General features: G+C 32.7%; 1 protein-coding gene across 7 annotated transcripts in view; it reads left to right on the forward strand.

Moving 5' to 3' along the window:
- Shaker (potassium voltage-gated channel protein Shaker) overlaps positions 1–16,441 on the forward strand; it is a 115,054-nt gene extending 98,613 nt beyond the window's left edge. For 6 of the 7 annotated variants that reach the window (XM_083092203.1, XM_083092202.1, XM_083092206.1 and 3 more), the window contains 3 exons: positions 2,359–2,549; positions 2,665–2,832; positions 2,922–16,441. In XM_083092203.1, coding sequence (XP_082948329.1) covers positions 2,359–2,549; positions 2,665–2,825 — 352 coding nt within the window. In that variant the 3' untranslated portion in view covers positions 2,826–2,832; positions 2,922–16,441. Of the gene's footprint in view, positions 1–2,358; positions 2,550–2,664; positions 2,833–2,921 lie in introns of those variants that run through there. The other variant, XM_083092208.1, reaches the window with a different exon arrangement.
- Positions 16,442–21,639: the final 5,198 nt, after the last annotated feature.

A 21,639-nucleotide genomic window follows, 5' to 3' on the forward strand; every position in this document is an offset into this window, starting at 1 on the left:
CGTCATTATGATCACCATGGTCATGGATCACGAAGGCCTATAGTAATATCTAGCAATAACAATCTCTTTTTTACAATTAATGTCTATCATTATAACGATTGTTCACTTTAATAAAGACGCGTGTTGCACAGACGTAGGCAAGTTATTCGTTTATTCCTTTGTAGGACGCACATTTTATATGAAAAAAGTGACTTCGATCAAATTGGCTGAAAGTGAAATATGTTGTAGTTTAAGTGATGCTGATCAAAAGTTTCCTTGGACAAGAAGTCCGAAAATCAAAAGTATAAAAGATATGATGATTTGAAGTGAGTGGTATTGAAGTTTAAAAAACTATTTTTGAATACATAAATTATATAAATTAATATATAAATGTTTTAATAATTCTAAATTCTTTCTGTTGTGCGTGTGTGTGTTACGCAGAGATCATGTGTGCGCGCTCACACACATACACACACGCATGCACACATATATGATAGAGAGAGTTTGGAGTTATTAAATATTGTAGAAGTATCACACATTATATATAAATATAAATATATATATATATATCCAAATATTTATATATATTAATTTAATCTATGTATTCGAAAACAGACGTTTCTTAAACTACAATACCACTCATTTCAAATAATCATATCTTTTGTACTTTGGATTTTCGGACTCTTTGTCCGAGGAAATTTTTGATCAACACTACCTAAACTACAATATATTTTAAGTTTAACCAATTTGAAGCTACTTTTTTCGTATAAAATGTGCGAGGTTTTTTGCTCTCGATATTTAAGCAAAAGTTGTCCTTGTTGCTTCGTGATTAACCGGCAACACAATCACAAATTTGTTTTTTTAATCCAATCAATTCTTTATAATCTTGATAGAAATTAAAACACCTCGTTCTTTTAGCAATTTAATATGTAATTATATAAAATACGCACTTAAATATTTTATTGACGATAGAAAAATGGCTTTTATTTTATTTGTCAAATTGATTATTAATTCTTAAATTTTCCAGATTGATTATTTTCAATAAATAGAGAACAAAATTATATGTGGAGAAAGATATAGATAAAAAAAATTGAAGGCGTGTTAAAGACGAGCCTTTCGTTCGTACTTATTTGAGTAGTGTATCGCTGATGTTCGAGTATATTTGGCTCAATCGATTTATACCATGAGCGAGAGTTTCTGTTGAACTTACGACTTGCACGTAATCTAATTTGCACCTTGTCGTAAATGCCAGTTCAGAAACGGAAAAAGCTTGGCGGAATTAATTCACTAGAATGTTAAATAGAATGTGAAAATAAAAACAAATACGTATCAAAAAACACTTTTTAACTTTTGTTCAAAGCATAATTAGTAACGTAATAATTCTTTGCAATTGTTCAATCTGATGATCAATACTTCATAAAACAATACAACATCTAGACGCACATAGTGATTGATTAAAATAAATTATTAGAGCGATAATATAATGTTATTAAGTAATTTTTCTACAATATCGTACCGTCCAATATTTTTGAAGAATATCGAGCTATTTTTATCGAAGCCACTAATAATGTCGTCGTAATTTCTTGTGCCTCTTCAGTGCACAACGAGTAATTATTCAATACATTTCGCGAAAATCTGCGAAAGAGAAGAACGGTACTCAATTGTTCTTTTTAAAAACTCAAAGTACATGGATTCGGTCAAGTACTTGCCTTCGCTGTGCATCATGAATATATCGAATTGTTCTTGTAATTCATTGTAACAAGTAACCGAAAGTGATTGAATAAAAATTAAGTTTAAATTTTAAAGAAATAAGATAGCACACAGATTGTCGCATTATTTTCAGGTAACTAGTAACGCAACGTGCTTTTTTAACAAGCATTATGAAAAAGCCATTTTAGCGAGTTCTTACATTAGTCCCGTAGTCCAGCTAGAGCGCTCGCTTATAGACGCGTCATCCGTTGCTAAATTTATATATGATTGAGAACGTATAGAATTAATGGCGTTGGTTGAATGAAAAATTGAGACTGTTAGTTGGAAAATTATCGAAATATATTGAACCTGCTCGGTCACAGGTCTATTAACGGAGCGAAGTGTATTCGAGTTAGTCAACTGTACATGCAGTCGACATGGTTGAGCATAGTGTGCTAATATACGTCCACCTTGTTTAACATTCCGCCAACGCACGTGGACAATCGTTACGTATCTATAGGAGCCTCCAATACCGCATAAGTAGCGCCACACTCGAAAAACACGGCAGATACACAAGATATAAACACCACACCTAGCACCAAAAGTTGAAGTTTGCGCTCGTGTTCTCCAAATTGTCGTGTGTATTTAGGACCTGACATCTGATTGGTATCTTTCCTGATTTTGTTATAGGCCCGTGGGAGTCTGGGGAAAGATTGTGGGCTCATTATGCGCGATTGCCGGTGTCTTGACGATCGCTCTACCTGTCCCCGTTATCGTCTCCAACTTCAACTACTTCTATCATCGTGAGACTGACCAGGAGGAAATGCAGTCGCAAAACTTCAATCATGTGACCAGCTGCCCGTACCTTCCTGGCACTTTAGGTAATGTTTCTTCATGGGATAAGAGAGATCGATTTGATAATAAATTGAAATTATAAATAATTGAAAATGCGAAAGAAAGATTTTCATGGGAAAATGTATGTTGTGTGTTCTTCAGGTCTGAAGAAAATCTCGATGTCGGAATCCTCGTCGGATATAATGGAACTGGAGGAGGGCACCTTGTTTACTCATCCAGAGATAACTAAGAAGTCAAATTGCAACCCTCGCCACAATAACAATATCAATCCAGCCTGCATGAGCATCGAGACTGATGTTTGACTACTAGGTATTGCAGATTTAATTTGTGCATACATTGTACTCGATCGCGAAATATAGGCAAATAATGTTGTCCCCTCTCTACGCTGTCAATTGCAGTGAAGGAGATGGTGGTAGCGTGGTGGCCGTTGCTGGGCCAGTTGTCAAAAAACAACTGCTGTTCCCTGCGGTACCTGACGTAGGCCTCCTTCACACCTCGTCATAGCCATAACGGCTGGCACCAGCGTCACATCTCGCCAGCCTGTCCAATCAGATCCGTCAGGGGCGCTTCAAGTCAAGATCGCGAGGAATCACGGAGGGTCACGTAACTCTCTGAGACGTCGATTAGGTGCTTCCTCCATCCGTGACGAGAAACGGGGAAGAGAGATGGGATAGACCCAAAATGGGACGAAATAAGAACGAATCTCTCCCCGTTCTCGAGACGTCATCATCTCTCCCGCCACCGCCTCAGAAGACTTGCGCCTCATATAAGGATCTACGTGCGAACGAAGGGGACGGGATATTCCTCGCTCGAGTGCCCTGCGAGCACGCGTGCGGCCCGAATCCCCCACACCACCGACTCCAGTGTTCAAAACAAAAAAAAATAAAATAAATAAAAATATAACAAATGATATCGAAGAAACATCGCGGCGTCTTCGTATAAGCGCTGTCGAGTGTCCCACCCGTCCCTGCGGGCTCCTCCGGCTTCCGGTATCAGACGAGTGAAAACGGAAAGGGGGAGCCGATAGAGGCGGCAAAGCAAAACGGGGGATCGTACCAGATAATACTATATTAATTATTATCGATACAATTAATATCGAGTACCGTACATGTAGGGCGAGGATAAATTAACAAAGTACGTTTTATGGTTAATTGCGAGTGCGGACGAGGACACTTGGACGAAGACGCTGTTTGCAGAAGAAACGAAAACGGCGGAAACGGCAAAGAGGCACATGAAAGAAGCGTCAACGACGAAAGACCGAGGAACAACGTTTATAAAGAGAAAACGAGAGAGAGTGAGAGCGAGAGTGAGAGCGAGAGTGAGAGCGAGAGAGAGAGCGAGAGTGAGAGCGAGAGAGAGAGCGAGAGTGAGAGCGAGAGCGAGAGAGAGAGAGAGAGAGAGAGAGAGAGAGAGAGAGAGAGAGAGAGAGAGAGAGAGAGAGAGAGAGAGAGAGAGAGAGAGAGAGAGAGAGAGAGAGAGAGTGTAATGTGCGTTGGAAAGATATTCCATTTCTTTTTAATTTTTTTTTTTTCATAAAAAGCAAGCTGATTTTCATATCATTATTACATGATACATTATTAATGTGAAACAATTAGATAACAAATTCAATTTTTTCGATTTGTTACATTCGCGCATCTGCGTACACGTAAATAGACTTACAAGTGCCGATGAAGCGATAAGGTCGAAATCGAATGACGCTATTATTTCTTAAAAATAAGAAATTAATATATCGATAAAGAAATTAATCATGATGGTTAGACATTTGCGAAAATAATGACGCAAACGATTTCGATGATATCTACATGTGACTGTAAAGGTTACTCTGCCAATGTCGGTTTGCCCCTGCCACTTAAAATTGCTACAATAAAAATTATCTAGATCGAATATATCCGAAGAAGAAACTAGAGGCATATTGTGAAAAATCAAAACATTACTTAAAATAATTATCATTTTTGAAGAAAATTACTTATTGATGTCAAATTATAGCACAATTTTATCGTTACGATTAAAGCTTCATATTATACATATATACATAAAAATAAATGTATTCGTATGCTTATATCTGATGCGAAGAAAAATAGAAACTAGGTGTCAGCATTATAAGTGGCAAAGGTGTATGTCCGTCTGGTAGTAATTTCGAAGATTATGATAGATATTGCGACAGATTAAATATTGAGATATCGCACGAGAGCGATTGTAATGATAACAAGTGTCCAAAAAATCAAAACCGAAAATGTCTGCCGATGGCGCGTTTATATCCAAATCATAATTTGAAACCTTTCAACGCATACGACTTGATATTTCTGTCTTCGATGTATGGAATAGTGACTTTTCGAGAATCGTGGACAATTGTTTGCACTGGGGACAGAATAATGACTATTAATGATGATTAACGTGCATGAAAGTACGCATGTTAAAAATAGCTCATATATCACGTTCTTCGTCTTTCAAAGCTCAAAGATCAAAGGATTACTGTGCGATTTCTTATGGAACTAAATTTTGATTTGTCTCGGAGCTGCCAGAGGCATTCCTTTGATAACGAGGCGTAAAAGCTCGTTGTAAAATATCGAGAGAAAACGTTACGATAGTTCTTATGGTTTTCCTCTTCCTCTCCTGTACGCAAATTTTCAACGGAGTCAGTATTTTGCAAAAGTCGTCTTTAATTCGTCCAAAACACCTTGTTACATTTCAATGATCAACGAGGTAGAGTTTAGATCATTGTTTTGTATTTTAAGTTAGATGGCAATAGAATTTGTATCAAGAAGGAAGAGGAAGATGTCGAGACAAGCTACCGTTTGGAGAACGAATTGGCACGCCAATCGATCCTAGCACTTAATCTCTTCCCGGAGAGAATTTTCAAATCTATTCGTCTCAAAGTTCTACTCCTTTTAGTACGACAGAAACATGTCGTAGAATCGCCAAAAGACTGCCATTTTAGCGCTCTCGATTTATATCGCGCCAACAAATTACCCCAGGTACTTCCTGCGGAGCCAAATCGGTCCAAATCCGATCAATCTTCGACGTGCTAATTCGATCTAAATTCGATAAGAACCGAAGTCAAGTAGCGGGACATATCTTCACTCGCGTAGAATTCAAGAATATGGGAAGAGGAGAGATGTATACGCAAACACGAAAACACAAAGTCTTCGTTCCATTTCCCGAAGTTACCGATTTTCGATCGTCATTCAATTCGATGGAAGAAAACCGAAGCAGAGCCCAGGTGAACCTTCTCAGTATCCATTTACTTTATATACGTCGCACATTAGTTTTGATTGATTGGCATACATTAAAGCTTTATATAAAGCGTTATATAAGCGTATAAACTTTAGTAATAATAAAAAAAAAGTTAATTGAAATTTACAGAGTCACAGTTTTACTTAGATTAATATATTTTGATACTGAAGAGGTTAACTAATTCTGTTTAAGAAGGCACATGTGATTTAAGGCTGATACATAATGAAAAGTTTCAAGAAAATATAGGAGCAAGAAGCAGAAAATTAGTTTGCCAATATTAACATAAAGAATAAAGAAATAATTGCGCAAATAGTAACACATGAAAAAATAGATATTATCGAGCAATAAAATCAATGACGTTTAGTCTCATAATTGTCAACCATAATATAAGTAATATCTAAAAGAGGCATTGAATTAGAGCATAGACACGATTGAAAAGTCAAATGTGTAGAATGTTTTCCGTCTTTTAGGATGAAAGTTTTGCACTGATTTAATTGAAAAAGGAATATAAGGATCGCATTATTCGGGATATATATTTATTCCCGATTCGTTGTTCGATGTACCATTCATTGTTTGCTGGCACTTACGCTCCTTGTTCTTATATTTCATTGTGTATCGGTTGCTATTGTAGATATCGATTATGCAGCAAATGACGAAGCAAGCAATTCAAAGAAACAAAAGAAAAGATAATTCGATCTCAGTAGGTAATCTCTCTTAGAAGTGATTTTAACAGACGGCTAATCTCATTTTTTAATAGACGCAATATCGATAATGGTGAAATTATAGAATCCATGAAAGAGATTGAGAGAAAGAGAAAGAGAGAAGAAGAGAAGGAGAGAATGCAGATGCATGTGTATATGTGTGTGTATGTATGCGTGTACGTCTGTAAAAGAGAGAGAAAAGAGAAAGAAGTAAAAGAATAATGAAATATATAGAGATATAATAAGATATATTGATACAATAATATTACACGGAGATTTAAGTTACACGCTTTTAATACAATACTCAGACCTCTTGCCTCGCTGATTTAGTCCGAGAAAAGAAATATTATAATAATAAAAAAAGCAAAATATAAAAATTACGCATCAAACTACCAGCCTAGCTAAAATCGTGAAAGTGAAAGAAAGAGAGAGAAAGAGAGAGAGAGAGAGAGAGAGAGAGAGAGAGAGAGAGAATGTGTGAAAACAAGAGAGACAAAAGTGAGTAAAAAAATTGTTCTATGAACGATAAATTTATATTACTACTACTAAAAAATACTATTACTGTACTATCACTACTGCAACCGCTACTTACTATTACTATTACTACTATTACTCTCTTATCATTACTATTTACTATTATTATTAACTAACTATTGCGCTATTACTATTACTACTACTGCTGCTACTACTACTGAACAAAAAAACACGCTATGGTGAAGTATTTAGATAACGAGAAACTACTCCGCTAGGCAGTCAGTAGTCGTTAGAGTACACGAAGATAGCCATTAGGTGGCGAATTACGACATCATTGTTGTCGCTGCGTCGGATTATTCATAATAATCGTATCAAAATTCCAAGTCTCCGTAGAATCGATCAAGCCGAGGCGGTTATACATAGTCGGCTTAATAAATATGAAAAATAGGCCGCCGTCAGATAGAAAAAAAATATTATAAAATGCCAGATACGTTATTGTTCCGTTCGGTTTCCATCGGCAGACTTTCGTTGCCTGAAAATAAATGCCAAGGATCGAACTTTCATGATGACTTCTCAAAGATAGACAGATCTTTTTCCATTTGTCTTACTCTAAAAGTTACTCACATGATAAAGCAAAAAGAAAAATTAAATATTAATTAAATTACTTTCAATTTTTTAATCTTATTTGAATCGTTTATTAAATTAAAATTAAGTTGAGATCTAAGACAAAGTTTACATATGAATTTATTCAGGCAATTTATATTATGGAAATTACTCGTTCATTAGAGATTTAAAAAATCGAGATATAAAAATTGATTTTAATTGATCATCTTTAAAATTCTTTTCGCTCATAGCACGAATCTGAAGTCGTCATGCAAAAGTGGAATCCTCGAAAATTCATTGGACTTCCATTATGTTACGCCGTGTCTATTTTTAATTACGCGAACAAAGAAAGGAAAATAAAACTAAACGAGGTGTCACGGAAGTGTAACTTTCGACGTTTTCTGTTTGTGCATCGAGGCACGAAAAGGCGTCTTATAAAAGGACATAAGACGAGCGTGCGGGGAGTAGTCGCCGATGTTCCTTCTGTAAAATTAAGTCACCTGCATTCCCGGAGGAAGAGGGAAAGGAATTTTTCTCCCCTATGATCCTTTCCGCTGTGGTCTGTACGAATCGATTAACGAAGCGATTGTCGATTATCGAAGCGTTCCCTCCACTGAGGATCCAAGAAAGAGATAGAAAAAGAAGGGGAGAATGTGAATAACGTGAATGAAAAAATGTATGAAGGGGAAGAAACGCGCGAAAGAGACAGCATGAATGGAAGTATGTCTGAGAATGAGTGGGAGGGAGAGAAAACATTATCGGTAGTGAGAGAATTATGCGAGTCGAAGATGCATTCCGAAATAATTAGTTAACAATTAAAAAAAGAAGAGAGATACTAGTATCGCTATACGAAGTTAGAATTATATTTCGCTATTGCCATAAAGCGAGACGATTTGTCACTGCTAATTAATTAAAGCGAGAAGGGGTCGCAAAGAGGAGTAAATCGGCGCGTTGTCGAGAGTTCCCTTTTTTGATCAACCAAAAGAATAACTAATAATAATAATAATAGTAATAATAATAATAATAATAATAATAATAATAATAATAATAATAATAATAATAATAACGCGTATGGTAATCAGGCTGGGTAGGATATTACGAATATTATTATTCAAAGAAGATAAAACGAGTAATTAAAAGCAATTTAGATGCCGGCGTCATTCTCGAGCATTCTCCATCTTGTTTTGATCTCTTCGTGATTCGCCACGATCGATCCTTCCTTGCTCGATCGTCCTTCTTGCATGATCAACACCACTATCGAATTAAAATAGCAATAAGCTACTAAAATTAATCACCTAACGTCAAGTGAGGATAATCCAATCGCGGATTGCCTTGCAGAGATAAAGAATCGATACGCGAAAGGTAGAATCGATTGAAATGAATCTTCGCGCATTTAAACATACGAGGGTGATACACGAAGCGACACGGAGAATGCTCGAGCGCCGCCTGGATAAAAGAAAGAAGAAAATAGTAAAAAATTAATACAAGCGAGAGAGAGAAAGAGAGAGAGAGAAACAAGTATGAGCGCTCGTAGATCGAGACGACCGCTTTCAAGTGATATATTTAGGTATTATATGGGTCAAAACGTATTAAAGCGCTGCTGAAAAAGATAATATAATGTATAAGAATTAAAACGAACGTTTGTTATCACTCAGATAACATTTTCGACGTTTAATTTGTGCCGCGACGAGTATTACGTGTAAATGTATGCAAATATATCATGTACAAGATAAATCGTAAAGAGCATAAAGATTAGTAACAAAGTTGCATTTCTTGATGAGTGTGTTTACAATTGAGTTTGTATAATATTTCATTCGATGTCATTGTTTATATCAAACTTTTAGAATCACAATTTAAAATGACTTATAAAAAAATGATATTAATTTTTTACTTATTTTCTTTGTCGAACTCTAATCGATAGTTGTACTCTTGATTGTACAACAATTTCGTAATTTGATCTTTGTATCAATTCTCATCGAGGAAAAATCGTTTCCAAATTCATTAAGGAATAATTATTATTATTATTATTGACATTTATATTTGACGAAATACTAGATATATGTATATATATCGTGTACATGATATATAAATATATATACACACACGAAATATGTAATTCTAACGGATATACCGGAAGAAAATATGGGGCAAATAAGAATCGCAGGAAGAAAAAGAGAATATATCGTAAATTTGCAATATGGAAAAAAGTAACTCGTTTTTGCGAAGAGTAGAAAGTACTAATGTTACTATATATTCATACATAACAACAAACACGTACACATACATGTATACAGACATAAATACACAACAATGTACACGGATACAAGAATGACTTTCGAATAAGCTATTTAGTAGGCTAAATCTAAAAGAAAACCGAAAAGTATATAAAAAATTTGTAATGCGAGGGCTGCATGCGGTGGCGGCCATCCCTGCCATACTAGTTGGTCAAAATCCATTTTGTGAATTAATTAAATTAATTAATTGATTGATCGAGAACTCGTTTATATAGTGTTGAGCACTGTTTTAAGTGCTTTTCATTTTTTGGCTGTGTGAAGCTTGTACTAAAGTAATTTAAAATGGGGGAAGTCATTTAATTATCGATTGACATTGCGCAATCACTCTCGAAATTTCCATAAAACGAAAAGAGATAAATAGAAAGTACATGAGAAGGAATAGGGGAAGATAGAGAATTTTGTGATGCATCGAAAAACACGCAATCACGGAAGAGAGATAGAAAGAAAATGAAAAAGAAACGAAAGAAAGAGCGGCCGCAAATCATATTCGATCATGAAGGGTTATTAATAAAATAATATTATTAAGTAAAAATAAATAAAATAAAAAAATATAATAATACGAATAATAAAAAACTAATGGGCATATATTAATAATATCCGATAAGTCGCACATAAACGCCACGTTTCCTTCGATACGTTATATGTATATTATATAATTCCGCATCTCCGTTTGTACGCATTTTAACAAACAGAACGAGAAAAGAGAATACAAAGAGGAATATTGAGGACTAATAAGCGAATTATTACATTTAAATAGCATATAGATACCAAAGGAAAAGATAATTGTATTACTCTTAACGGTACTAGCTCACACAAATATTCTGCCGAGTTGCCCCGGGTTATGCTAAGAGCCATCTGGCCCATTTTAACACAAACAAAAGATTTATTAAGTTTATAAGTGCTAAGAGAAGCTAAGCCCAACGCCTTATTCAGAATTAAATGGAAACTATGAGTAAAGAGAAAAGATAGAAGAATATAAAAAAAAAGGATAAGGGAGAAATAATAGTAGAGAAAGATAATAGGAGAGAAAGAGAGAGAGAAAGACAGAGAGAAGTAATAAAAAAGTAGGGTAGGAAAATAAAGAAAACGAGAGAAACGTAAAAAAAATGAAAAAATATAGGTGACAGAAAAGGAAAAATATAAACTCTTATAGAGAAGTTGAATATGGAGTGAGAAAAGACAGCATTGTAACACATATAATCTATTTTTCGTCTGCGCCAAATAAGATCCTATGAAGATAATTATGATTATAAAAGAAAAAAAGAAAAGAAACCGCTAATTTTTCTAACAAACCTGCGTATACCGCCAGGAGGCGACTGATGTCCTACGGCACGATTTTTTGTAAACTATTTCTATATTGCGCGAAAGAAGCGACGAAGTTGCTGCAACTGCGTCGAAGGAGATAGAAAAGAGAGAGTCCAGCGTAATTATTTACCAATTTCAACGAGAATGTGCACGATCGGAGCAGCAAACTGAGATATAAGATGGCTACAATGCATGAGACTCGGCAATGAATTTATACAATTGAGGAAAGATCTGTGATATAACAATTTTCCATGAGTTCTTTGGATAATTGAATAAATTTCTTAAAAAAATCTATTTTAGAAAAACTTCCGAAATAAAAGCGACAGATCTTTATAAATTTGTGAATTTTTGTTTCCACGCACATTATTATTAAAGACTTTTGTTCACAAGTGATTTAAATCTTTGACACTATCAATTCTAAATTGTGATTTTCCCTTTTATCTTACAGGATTCATTATCGTGACTCGTGCATATCTTTCGTCGTAGATTGAGTATCGAGAGATGGAGATCAAATTTCGTTAGGGTACCAAGGCACTCAGGGCAACGTTTAATATCGATCTTATTTGTATGTGGTGATCTAAGCTATTTTCGTTACACATTCATTACACTGAATAGAAGATACTGAACGAAAAATTCACGCGCAATATACTCAAATGCATCCGTAGCTTTTAAATGAAGTAAAGAAATAAAAGGCTGCTCTCCCAATTATTAATATAATTAACTCTTTAAAAGTAATCGCGCAGTTCGTAGAGGAATGCTTACTTCACGTTGTTATGCCACACTCGAAACTGTCAAAATGTAGTAATAGATGATTTATATCGAGTATTTTTTTTCTTTTTAATTCCTCTCTTTACGTATGCAATTAACAATGCATAATAATGTGGTTTACTCGAGTTTCATATAAAGTAAACGCGAATAACTGAGCTAATGGTATGAAATTATTTGCGCAAATTAGAGTTGCCGTCATATTGACGATAGCGAGTTACGCGAAATCGTAAATGGAAAAATAGCAGAGGGGGGAAAAAATAATGGAAGCACCGAAGGAAGAGAATTTACAAAAGCTAAACATGCGTCGGAGGGAAGCAAGTATGATGGAATATCATATAAAAAGCATATCCAATAATACCAACACCAAAGAATACTCGTGAGAAAAGGAGAATGAGATGTTTTCGAAAAATGTAGTTCGAAAAAGAGAAAATGATTGTGAAAAATAATTATAGAGAGAAATCCTTTATATAAAATAAGAGAAGAGAGAGATTGAATTTTTGTTACAAGTTGAAACACCCACTAGTGCATTGTTACATATACAATCCATGAGAATTATGTTTCTTTCGTTGAATCACAATGAAAGTTGATAGGGGCTATGTACAGATTTTGAGGGAGTAAGAGTGTGATATATAAGAATCGATTTATTGATCGAGATCCATACACATTGGGACAAGATGATCCCTATCCACTAGCTGTACACTAATTGTAAGGACAACTACGTAGTGCTCATATAGTCCGTTTGTTAATGTTTCAGATACTTTATTAAATGTTGATATAATGTACTGCTACATTCCTTGTTTGTGTATGCCGAAACCTGTTTCAAATCTTTAACCCTTTATAGATTTCTAAATGCCTCACACTTAATGTGATTTAAATATTGTTTAGTGACGAGCTAATGTATTTGTGTTCTACAAAAGATGAAAATTAATTTTGGAAATCATTTTGCTAATTATGTTATTAAAAAGATAAATCTCTCTTTCGTAATTTCTCTCCAAGATTAATTCAAGTACACGTACACACACACACACACACACATACATATGTTATAGAAGATTTAAATTATTCCGAACACACTAATTTCTCAGGTTATATAATTTTAAAGAAAGTATTGTGTACCCTATAAAGGGTTAAAAAGTGAGCACTTTCCATCCATGTTAGTCGATTGGTTGGTCAACCGTTCAATCATTAGCGCGTATGTGAATATACAAGGTAATTTGAACACGCGAGAACTTTGCGAACTGATTAAATGATTCGAAAATTCCAAGGCAGGTTACGTGCAATCTTACGAATGAGTCTACTTACGTTCTAATAATCTAATTGATTTCTCCTTTTTATTTTGAACCGTTTAAATTCATGCAAAGTTCTCAGACGTATTCTCGAAAGAATCGCTATAGATATAATTATAGTACTTTAACAAAGTATTCTCATAAAATCGAATCGACGATCCGTCGAAAAAGATAAGAGAGAGGGATATGGGGTAAATGTGAAGAATAAATTCTAGAAGAATGAATATCAGAGCAAGAGAGATTATCTTGATATTGCGCAAATTTCTCGCAAATTAATGTCACTTATTTGATTGTTTCTCATACAACATAGTGCAAATTTTAACTTTTCGATTCATAATTATAAAATATAATGTCAATTTGCATTATTTTCTTTTGACAAGTTGATTTGAGATCAGTTTTCAAAATTAATATTATAAGATATGTGTATGATAGAGAGAGATATTTGATTTTGCTAATTTAATAACTCGATTTTGCTAATTTCGAAAATAGCTGTATATAACTTGCGCGATTTAACCGTTTGACTGCTAAAATATGTACCTTCGATTTTGTTTTTTTTTTCTTTTTTAACATTTGTCTAAATCTAGTAACTCTATATAATCTTGTTTTTTTGTTTTAAGGAAAAAATAATAGATAAATTATATTTAAATATATAAAATTTAAATAATATATAATTTTTTCGTAGAAAATGGAATATTCTGTTGTATTTATGATATTGATTATTTTAAACAATCTCACTAAACATTCAACGTCAAATATATGGCTCTAATTTTTACCTTACTGAATTCTTCAAAATCAGGCAATTGTATTTAACATTGCGCAATATAAAATATATATTTTATTATATAAAATATTCTCTTATACGCGCTCAAACGGTTAATCGGAAACTCTCCGATTCGCATAACTAAAGAGTTCTTCGCTGCCAATTAATTATCGCTAATTAGAGATAGGCCGATGTCAAGCGATCGCTGATACGAAATCAAATGGGTGCTAGACTTGAAAATTTCTCGATCGTAAAGGAGAAAAGAAATAAAATCGATTTCACACGAGTCACAAATTAACGTACCATTTTGCTTTTCACACGAGCAATGTTGTCTCGTTCCCGTGCAAAACTTTCGATGTAGGGGAATATATGCTTGTCCGTCATCCCGCTAGCGTCCAATGAAGAATTTAGACTCGTTAGACCTGTGTATTACTGGCGCTCATGGAACTTTAGAATGTACAAATCAAACCACTGTTAGCGTCTAAATGTAATTCGAGTGTGATCTTATTGCAATTACGTCGTGATGCAATTGCGATCGAATCGATTGAGATTTAATTGTAATCCAATTGTAATATAATTGTGATTCATGTTTTAATTTGATTGTGATCCGTGTGAAATGGTCTTAAAAGGGCGAAAAAACATGGCACCTCATTTCTGCTAATATGTATTCGCTAAATACTGAAAGGATCGCGAACTATCCCGAGCCTGTAGAGATAGCAACATAATATCGATATTTTTCGGATTTTGATTTTGCAGTCTTCAAAGATGGCAAAAATAATATCGGTATTCTGGAAATATACGTTTCAGCGTACTTAGTAGCAACAATAATAATTTTTTGCAAATATTGATTGGCTGTAAATCGACTTTTGCCATCTTTAAGAATATTAATATAATATTAATAATCAAGAAATATCGATAACGGCAGCAGTTTCGCTACTTCAAGCCCATATAAACACGCCATGAAAAAGCGCTCATAAATAATTTGTAACATTTTATATAAATAAATTGGCATATCAGTCTTATGAATCGCGAGAAAGAATGAAAGAAGGGAAGGTTATATGTGAAAGAAAAACCTTTCCTCTGAAAAAGATAAAATATATAAAGTGTACAACTGAGCAAGAAAACAACCTGTGAGCAAGAAAACATGTGCATGAAAGAAAACGCGTATGAATGAGTGAGTGTGAAAGAGAGAAAGAAAGAGAGAGGGAGAAAACAATTCGTAAAAACTATTATTCTCACTTCTTCATCAATGAATGCTCTGCTGGTTTGGAGCTGTAGTCATATCGTTAGTATATAAGTCTGTATGTGACGATGTTAATTATTGTAATATAAAAAAAACTGGAGATAAATGCGCGATGTAAGGGAAGGAAAAAAAGAAGTACCATACTAAGTCATTACTATCACAAGAGAGGATTAATATAGAAAGATCAAATGGAGAAAAAAATGAATGCGATATCATTTGTCTGGTATTACTGGGCATGCTTCGAAAGGATAGTTTCTTATAAGCCAAGATTCTGTTTCTTATCCCCGCAGACGCCATGACTTTCCCCCTTTATCCCCGATTTTTAATCAATATTTTCACTATTGAGACGTAAAATTCTCTCGGTTTGTGTTACGCGAGCTAGACCGCTTTTTGCAAAAAATAGGAAGGTAGAGTAAGCACGAATGTGTAAATGAAAAATAAGAGAGAGAGAGAGAGAGAGAGAGAGAGAGAGAGAGAGAGAGAGAGAGAGAGAGAGAGAGAGAGAGAATCTGAGAGGAAAGAATGCGAGAAAGAAAAACAAGAACAAAAGGAATAATAAATAAGGGTAAAAAGGAGAGTGAGACTTGGCGAGAAAGAAAAAACCAGAGAGAGAGAGAGAGAGAGAGAGAGAGAGAGAGAATGAGAGAATGAGAGAAAGAGAGAGAGAAAGAGAGAGAAAGCAAGAAACAGATAATACGAAGAAGCAATCGCACCTCGACCGAATTTAAATCTATAATTTCCTCTCACATTTCTGCGCAGTGTTTTGGGCCCTTCCGTCCAATACGCGATGTACCACTGTCATGATTTAATTAATTTTTGCAAGTCTGCGTACAATAAAATTGTTATTGCTGAAACGATAAGTATGTAAAATATATATACTGTACATTTTGACCTTCGTTCTAAAAAGCATTATTAAGGTCTCGCTGGACCAGGATTCCTGCCGTCCTGGCGTGTGTTGTAATTGTATATGTACATATACATGCGTATTTTTTAATATCAGACGGTACTTTACTCGATAATTAGAATCGCTTATACATTAGAGGGTATGTATATTTATATATAAATATAAAAACACACGTATATATATATGTGTATATAAATATATGTACGCATACGCGTGCACGTGCGCGAGCGCGCGCGCGCGAGTTCGTGCACGCGTGCACACATATTGCGCGATAAATGAGAGCGGCATTCCCGACGCCATTGTCTGCGATGAACGATCTTCGAAAGGAATAAAGCACTTTCACGTAGCAACGTGTTTCTGTTGACATCACTTGTAATATCCTGCAATCCTAGCAAAGCCTCTGTAAAACAGTAGAATTCTCGCTTTTTTATTACTCTCTTTGTGATCATAATAGTAATTTCACTCTAATCTTGGGAAAAGTAAATTTCGAAAACGTTGAATCGTAAAATAATATTTTTTTAGAAATATAGAGAACAATTTCTAATTAAAGAAAACAATTTATTTTTTAATTTTTATTGATTAAATTGATTGATGGAGGTTTTATTGATTTTATTTCCAAATACTTTTAAATTTTCTATGTTAATGATATCTGTTATGACTAACAATAGTCTGTGTTATACTAATAATAATCTGTTATACTAATAATTTAATTCATTAATATTATTAATATTCATTGATATTATTAGAGATTAGCGACTATAGAAGAAAGATAAGAAATATCTTTGAATATCTTTCTCTCATTTCAATTAATATTATAGATTATTTTTACGTTAACGAAAATATTGCTTTATATAGCCTTAAAAAAAGAGAGAAAAATATTTAAAAATGATTCTGATAATGACTGACAATGACTGATAACAATGATTTTAACACTTTTTCTATCTATTAATTAGTTTCATTTTAGGAATTAAATGCTTGGAGTACATATGCAGCGCATTAGATTAACCATATACTTGTGTTAATATCTCATACATTAATTACGATGCTTATATGTTTCGAATATATCCGAGTCACAGATATATTAACGAAACTATTAGCTTCTGTTAACTTTTTTAAGATACTATACTTATTTTTATTATCAACTTGCTCTCATACAAAATCAATACAAGACTGCGTCTATACAACACATATAAACACATACAAGTTTAGAGATTACATAATCATCATCGATCAGAATATATGTATAAAGGTTGCCAATCTCTTATAGAAAAAAAACTCGCTGTACACTACTGTAGGTATATAAATCTTTGGATTGTCGGTAAAATAATGATTTGGTATACTCGTATTTGTTATTCTTAAAATAGAATTACATAAAAAACCTGTTTATTATTGATAACAAAATAATGGCTGGATAAATTAAAATACTTATATGATTAAAATAATTGCAAATAGTAAAAAGTCAATAATATTTAAATTCTTTCAAAATGCGGTTTTGACCAATTCAGATCTACATTTTAATACTGTATGAAGTCGACAAAAGCATTTACAACATGTAGGACATTAAATATACAACATTAAGTTGCCTAGAAATAACTGACGAGTATTAATATTAGTATAACATCGTTTTTGTTGAAATAATATCATCTAGATATTTAGTCTATAATGTGCAACATTTCAATGTTATAAGCATGTACATATATATATATATATATATATATATATATATATATATATATATACACATATATTGTATATATACAGGGTGAGTTTTAATGGTTGTGTCAATCTTTTTATCATGCGGGAGATTATCGCAATTTTAATAAATTGATCGGTACATAGATGTCAGTTAATTGGATCGACCGTATCGAAGGCCGAAATATAATGTGTACAATTAAAGCAAGTTAAAAGCTGAAATTATGTAGTATTATAACTTATTAACCATTAAAACTCACCCTGTATATTTGATTATGAAATATTATAATATATATTTCTGCTAAAATATTTTTAGTCTTTAATGATCGATAATAACAGTGTTCTTTACTTATCTTCATATTTGCTCGATTGAGAATTAGTCCATGACATATTTCTATTAAATTTCAAAAGCTATTAATTTCTTATATCTAAATACGACATAATATTAAAGAACAACAATCCTCCGAGAGTAGGATGATTAGAAAAAACTCTCTATACGCTACTGTAGGTATGCAGATCTTTGCATTATCGGTAAAATATTGATCTGGTAGGATAAAATATTTGTGTTAATTTTCAATAAATAAAGTAACGATTGGGGAGGGGATGAGTTAAAATATTTGTATGATGAAAATCACTCATGTAATTATCTTTGATCAGTTAATATTATCAATGCTTTTTAACTATTTCCAAAGCTCTATTAACCTTCGCCAAATGGTGCCTGGATCTTTTCTGATCCAGAAAAAAACTGATATTTGCGATCCACTTGTTTTTACTAGTTTTTACTCTACTTTATATACAGGGTGTCCCGAAACTAACGCTTGATATTTTAAAGGCAGATTCTCTGGCCAATTTAAAAACGATTTTTCCTCAGCGAAAATGTCGAGGGAGAGCATTATTTTTTGCATATTCCCAATTTTTGTCATCATGTATCTTTCTAACTAAGCCTTAAATTAAAATTCTGTTAAAGTAAACTCTACCTAAAATTAACTAAAGAATGTGACTTTATTAATATTTTATCCCCATAAGCCTTAGTTTGTGAAAAACCCTTTATTTTCAATCGTTTATAACTCGAAAACTATTAGTGCCACGACATTTTCGCTGAGGAAAAATCGTTTCTAAATTGGCCAGAGAATCTGCCTTTAAAATATCAAGCGTTAGTTTCGAGACACCCTGTATATATATGGGTACGCATCATGAAAATATATATTTTTTAATAATGTTCAATGTTATTGTTACGTCCAGACTGGGAAAGGATGGATCGAAGGAAGGATGTAATAGCGAAGGATCCTTGTGACGTTTATTTGATGACCGAATGTGTGGTCGCATTAAAAACTGAGGATGGACTGCTGAAAACCGATGACAAACTGACTGACTGATGAACTGAACTGAACTGATCTGATTAACTAAATTGACTGATCTGATGTAATACGTTCTGCGAGTTTCCCTTTTTATACCCAATTCGGATTAATTTTCCGGGATGTACTTTGTGCTTCGATTAGATTTTAAATTTTTTATTATTTCTTTTTATCATTTTAGCAAAATCTGGTTATTTATTCAAGTGTCTGTTTACTATTAAATTTCTTGGACTAAATTCGTCAATTGTTCGATTTCGTAATAAGGTTTATTTAGGCATTGATTAGATTTGTCATTTTTTTCTTATTTTAGATATTTGTCAGTTTTTTTGTATTTTAGATATTTGTTGTTAAGTTCGTCATCGATTTCTAGTAATATTTATTTAGACGTTTGTTGTAAGTTTGTCATCCAATTTCCTATTTCCTCCTTAATAAATTTTGAAATTTATTAGATTTTCTCATGATTACCCATAGATCAAATGATAAATATTGATTGAGCAGGCGCGACTAATTATCAGACTCTATTTAATCAATGATGTTTTTTATTATTACTGCCATATCTTCGCGGAAAGGAAGGAATTGTGGAGTTGGCTGGACATAACATTATATTGGAAAGAAAAATATTTCATTTTGAAATATTATATTTTGCATGATATCGATTAAACGTGAGATATCTGGTAGATAAAAATATTAATTATTCTAATAATAAAAAATTTGTTGTTAAATCTTTACACAAGTAAAAACAATATGGGTATAAATGATAATAGTTGCGCGATTGCTGTTGTCATGAGTACTACGAGAATTAATAATCGTGAAAATTTTAGAATTGATAATTTTTAATAGTATCTCATCGTCTTGAACAAAAACATTTCTAAAAATGTTTTCAAAAAAGATATTTTATAAATTTATTTAAATGCGTTATTTTACAGATATTGCAAAAGAGATCACACAAGTAAAGGCTCATGATAATACAAATTTAAATTTCAATCTTGAAATATATATACATATATATATTGCTCTTGAACGGAAACGAAATTATTCAACTGACTGACTTTTATCAATATCCATGATAACATCATCAATTTTTCGTTTGTATTATAATATCCATTACAACCATTTTATTATCACCAAAGACACTATTCTGCTTCCGTCCAGTTATAAGCTGAACTATAGGATAGAAATAGCAAATACGTGAAGAGAAATTAAACTGACCCGCGGTCAATAAAAAAGCTTTCGTTTCGACTTTCAAACGAAAGTATTTTATTTATATAACCTCATGAATGTATCGTGATATACATGATATATATTAAAATGTATTTTTTGTTTAATTAAATTTAATTTATGTTTTGATAAACATTTTCTCTTTGTTATTTTTTTATTTATTTTTATTTTTAAGAATATTATTATTTTAATAATATTACTTTTGTTCATATAAAATTTTAAATACAATTTTGTCAAAGCTATTCACATGCAGCTATTAAATGAAATTCTAAAATAATAATAAATTGATATGAATTGTTTGAAATTGTGGTTAATTGTGGTAAATTGTGCTTTTTGAAGTAGATAAGCTATATAAATATGTATACAGATCATTCAAGATAGAGATCTATTCAGAATTGAATTTTCTTAATGAATCACGCAAATTATACTGAAAAATATATAGTTATAGTAAATTAATGTTATCTCACAATCAGTTCATTAGCTTGTTTTCGACTGGCAGCCAATCGAAGTGCAGCTGTGTGCCAGACATAGAAGGAATTATTCTGTTGTAGAGATTATGTGTACACCGTTATGAAATGTTTATTGTAATAACAACGCAACGACAGATAATACAGAAATATCAGACAAAATTGATAATGATTTGATAATAGATGCGATAAATAGTTAATTAAATCGGTTATTCGTTTTGAAGCATATACTTTTATATATTGTTTGCATATTAAAAGATTGAAGAGTTATTTTACTCGGAAAAGAGCCTCTCAACATCAATTCGTAAGATTTAAAAAGCGCAATTTTGATGTAGGCGACAACGTATTGAAAGACTTAAAAAAAGGAATTTAGGAAATTTTAAATTTTTAAAAACGCGAAAGTCAATCTTGGCTAAAACTTCGCAAGTAGTTAAGAAACTTGAAGTAGACGACTATTGTTTAACATTTTCATGATAAAAGAAATCTAAATATAATATTAAAGTATTATATATAAAAGAGAGATTGTGAAAAGAAAATTTTTTTGTAGAGTATAAAAATTTAGAATATAAATTAACCATAAATATTAATATATTGTTGATTTATTTCTGTTTCATTATAAATTAAAAATTCATCAATAATGAATTGATATAGGTTGAAAAGTCACTCAAAATATGTTATTTGATTCATTCTTATGCCTAGGCACCTTTCTACACAGTCTAAGATAAAATAGGAATCCATTTTAACATTGTGTTATCGTCTTACTCGTGACGTAACCACCCCCTCAGCATCGTTATCTTTCATCCATCTTATAT

This window comes from Camponotus vicinus, unplaced genomic scaffold (assembly GCF_025532165.1).
Source record: "Camponotus vicinus isolate PSW18456_S1 unplaced genomic scaffold, iyCamVici1.0 SCAF_2, whole genome shotgun sequence".
Classification (NCBI taxonomy): domain Eukaryota; kingdom Metazoa; phylum Arthropoda; class Insecta; order Hymenoptera; family Formicidae; genus Camponotus; species Camponotus vicinus.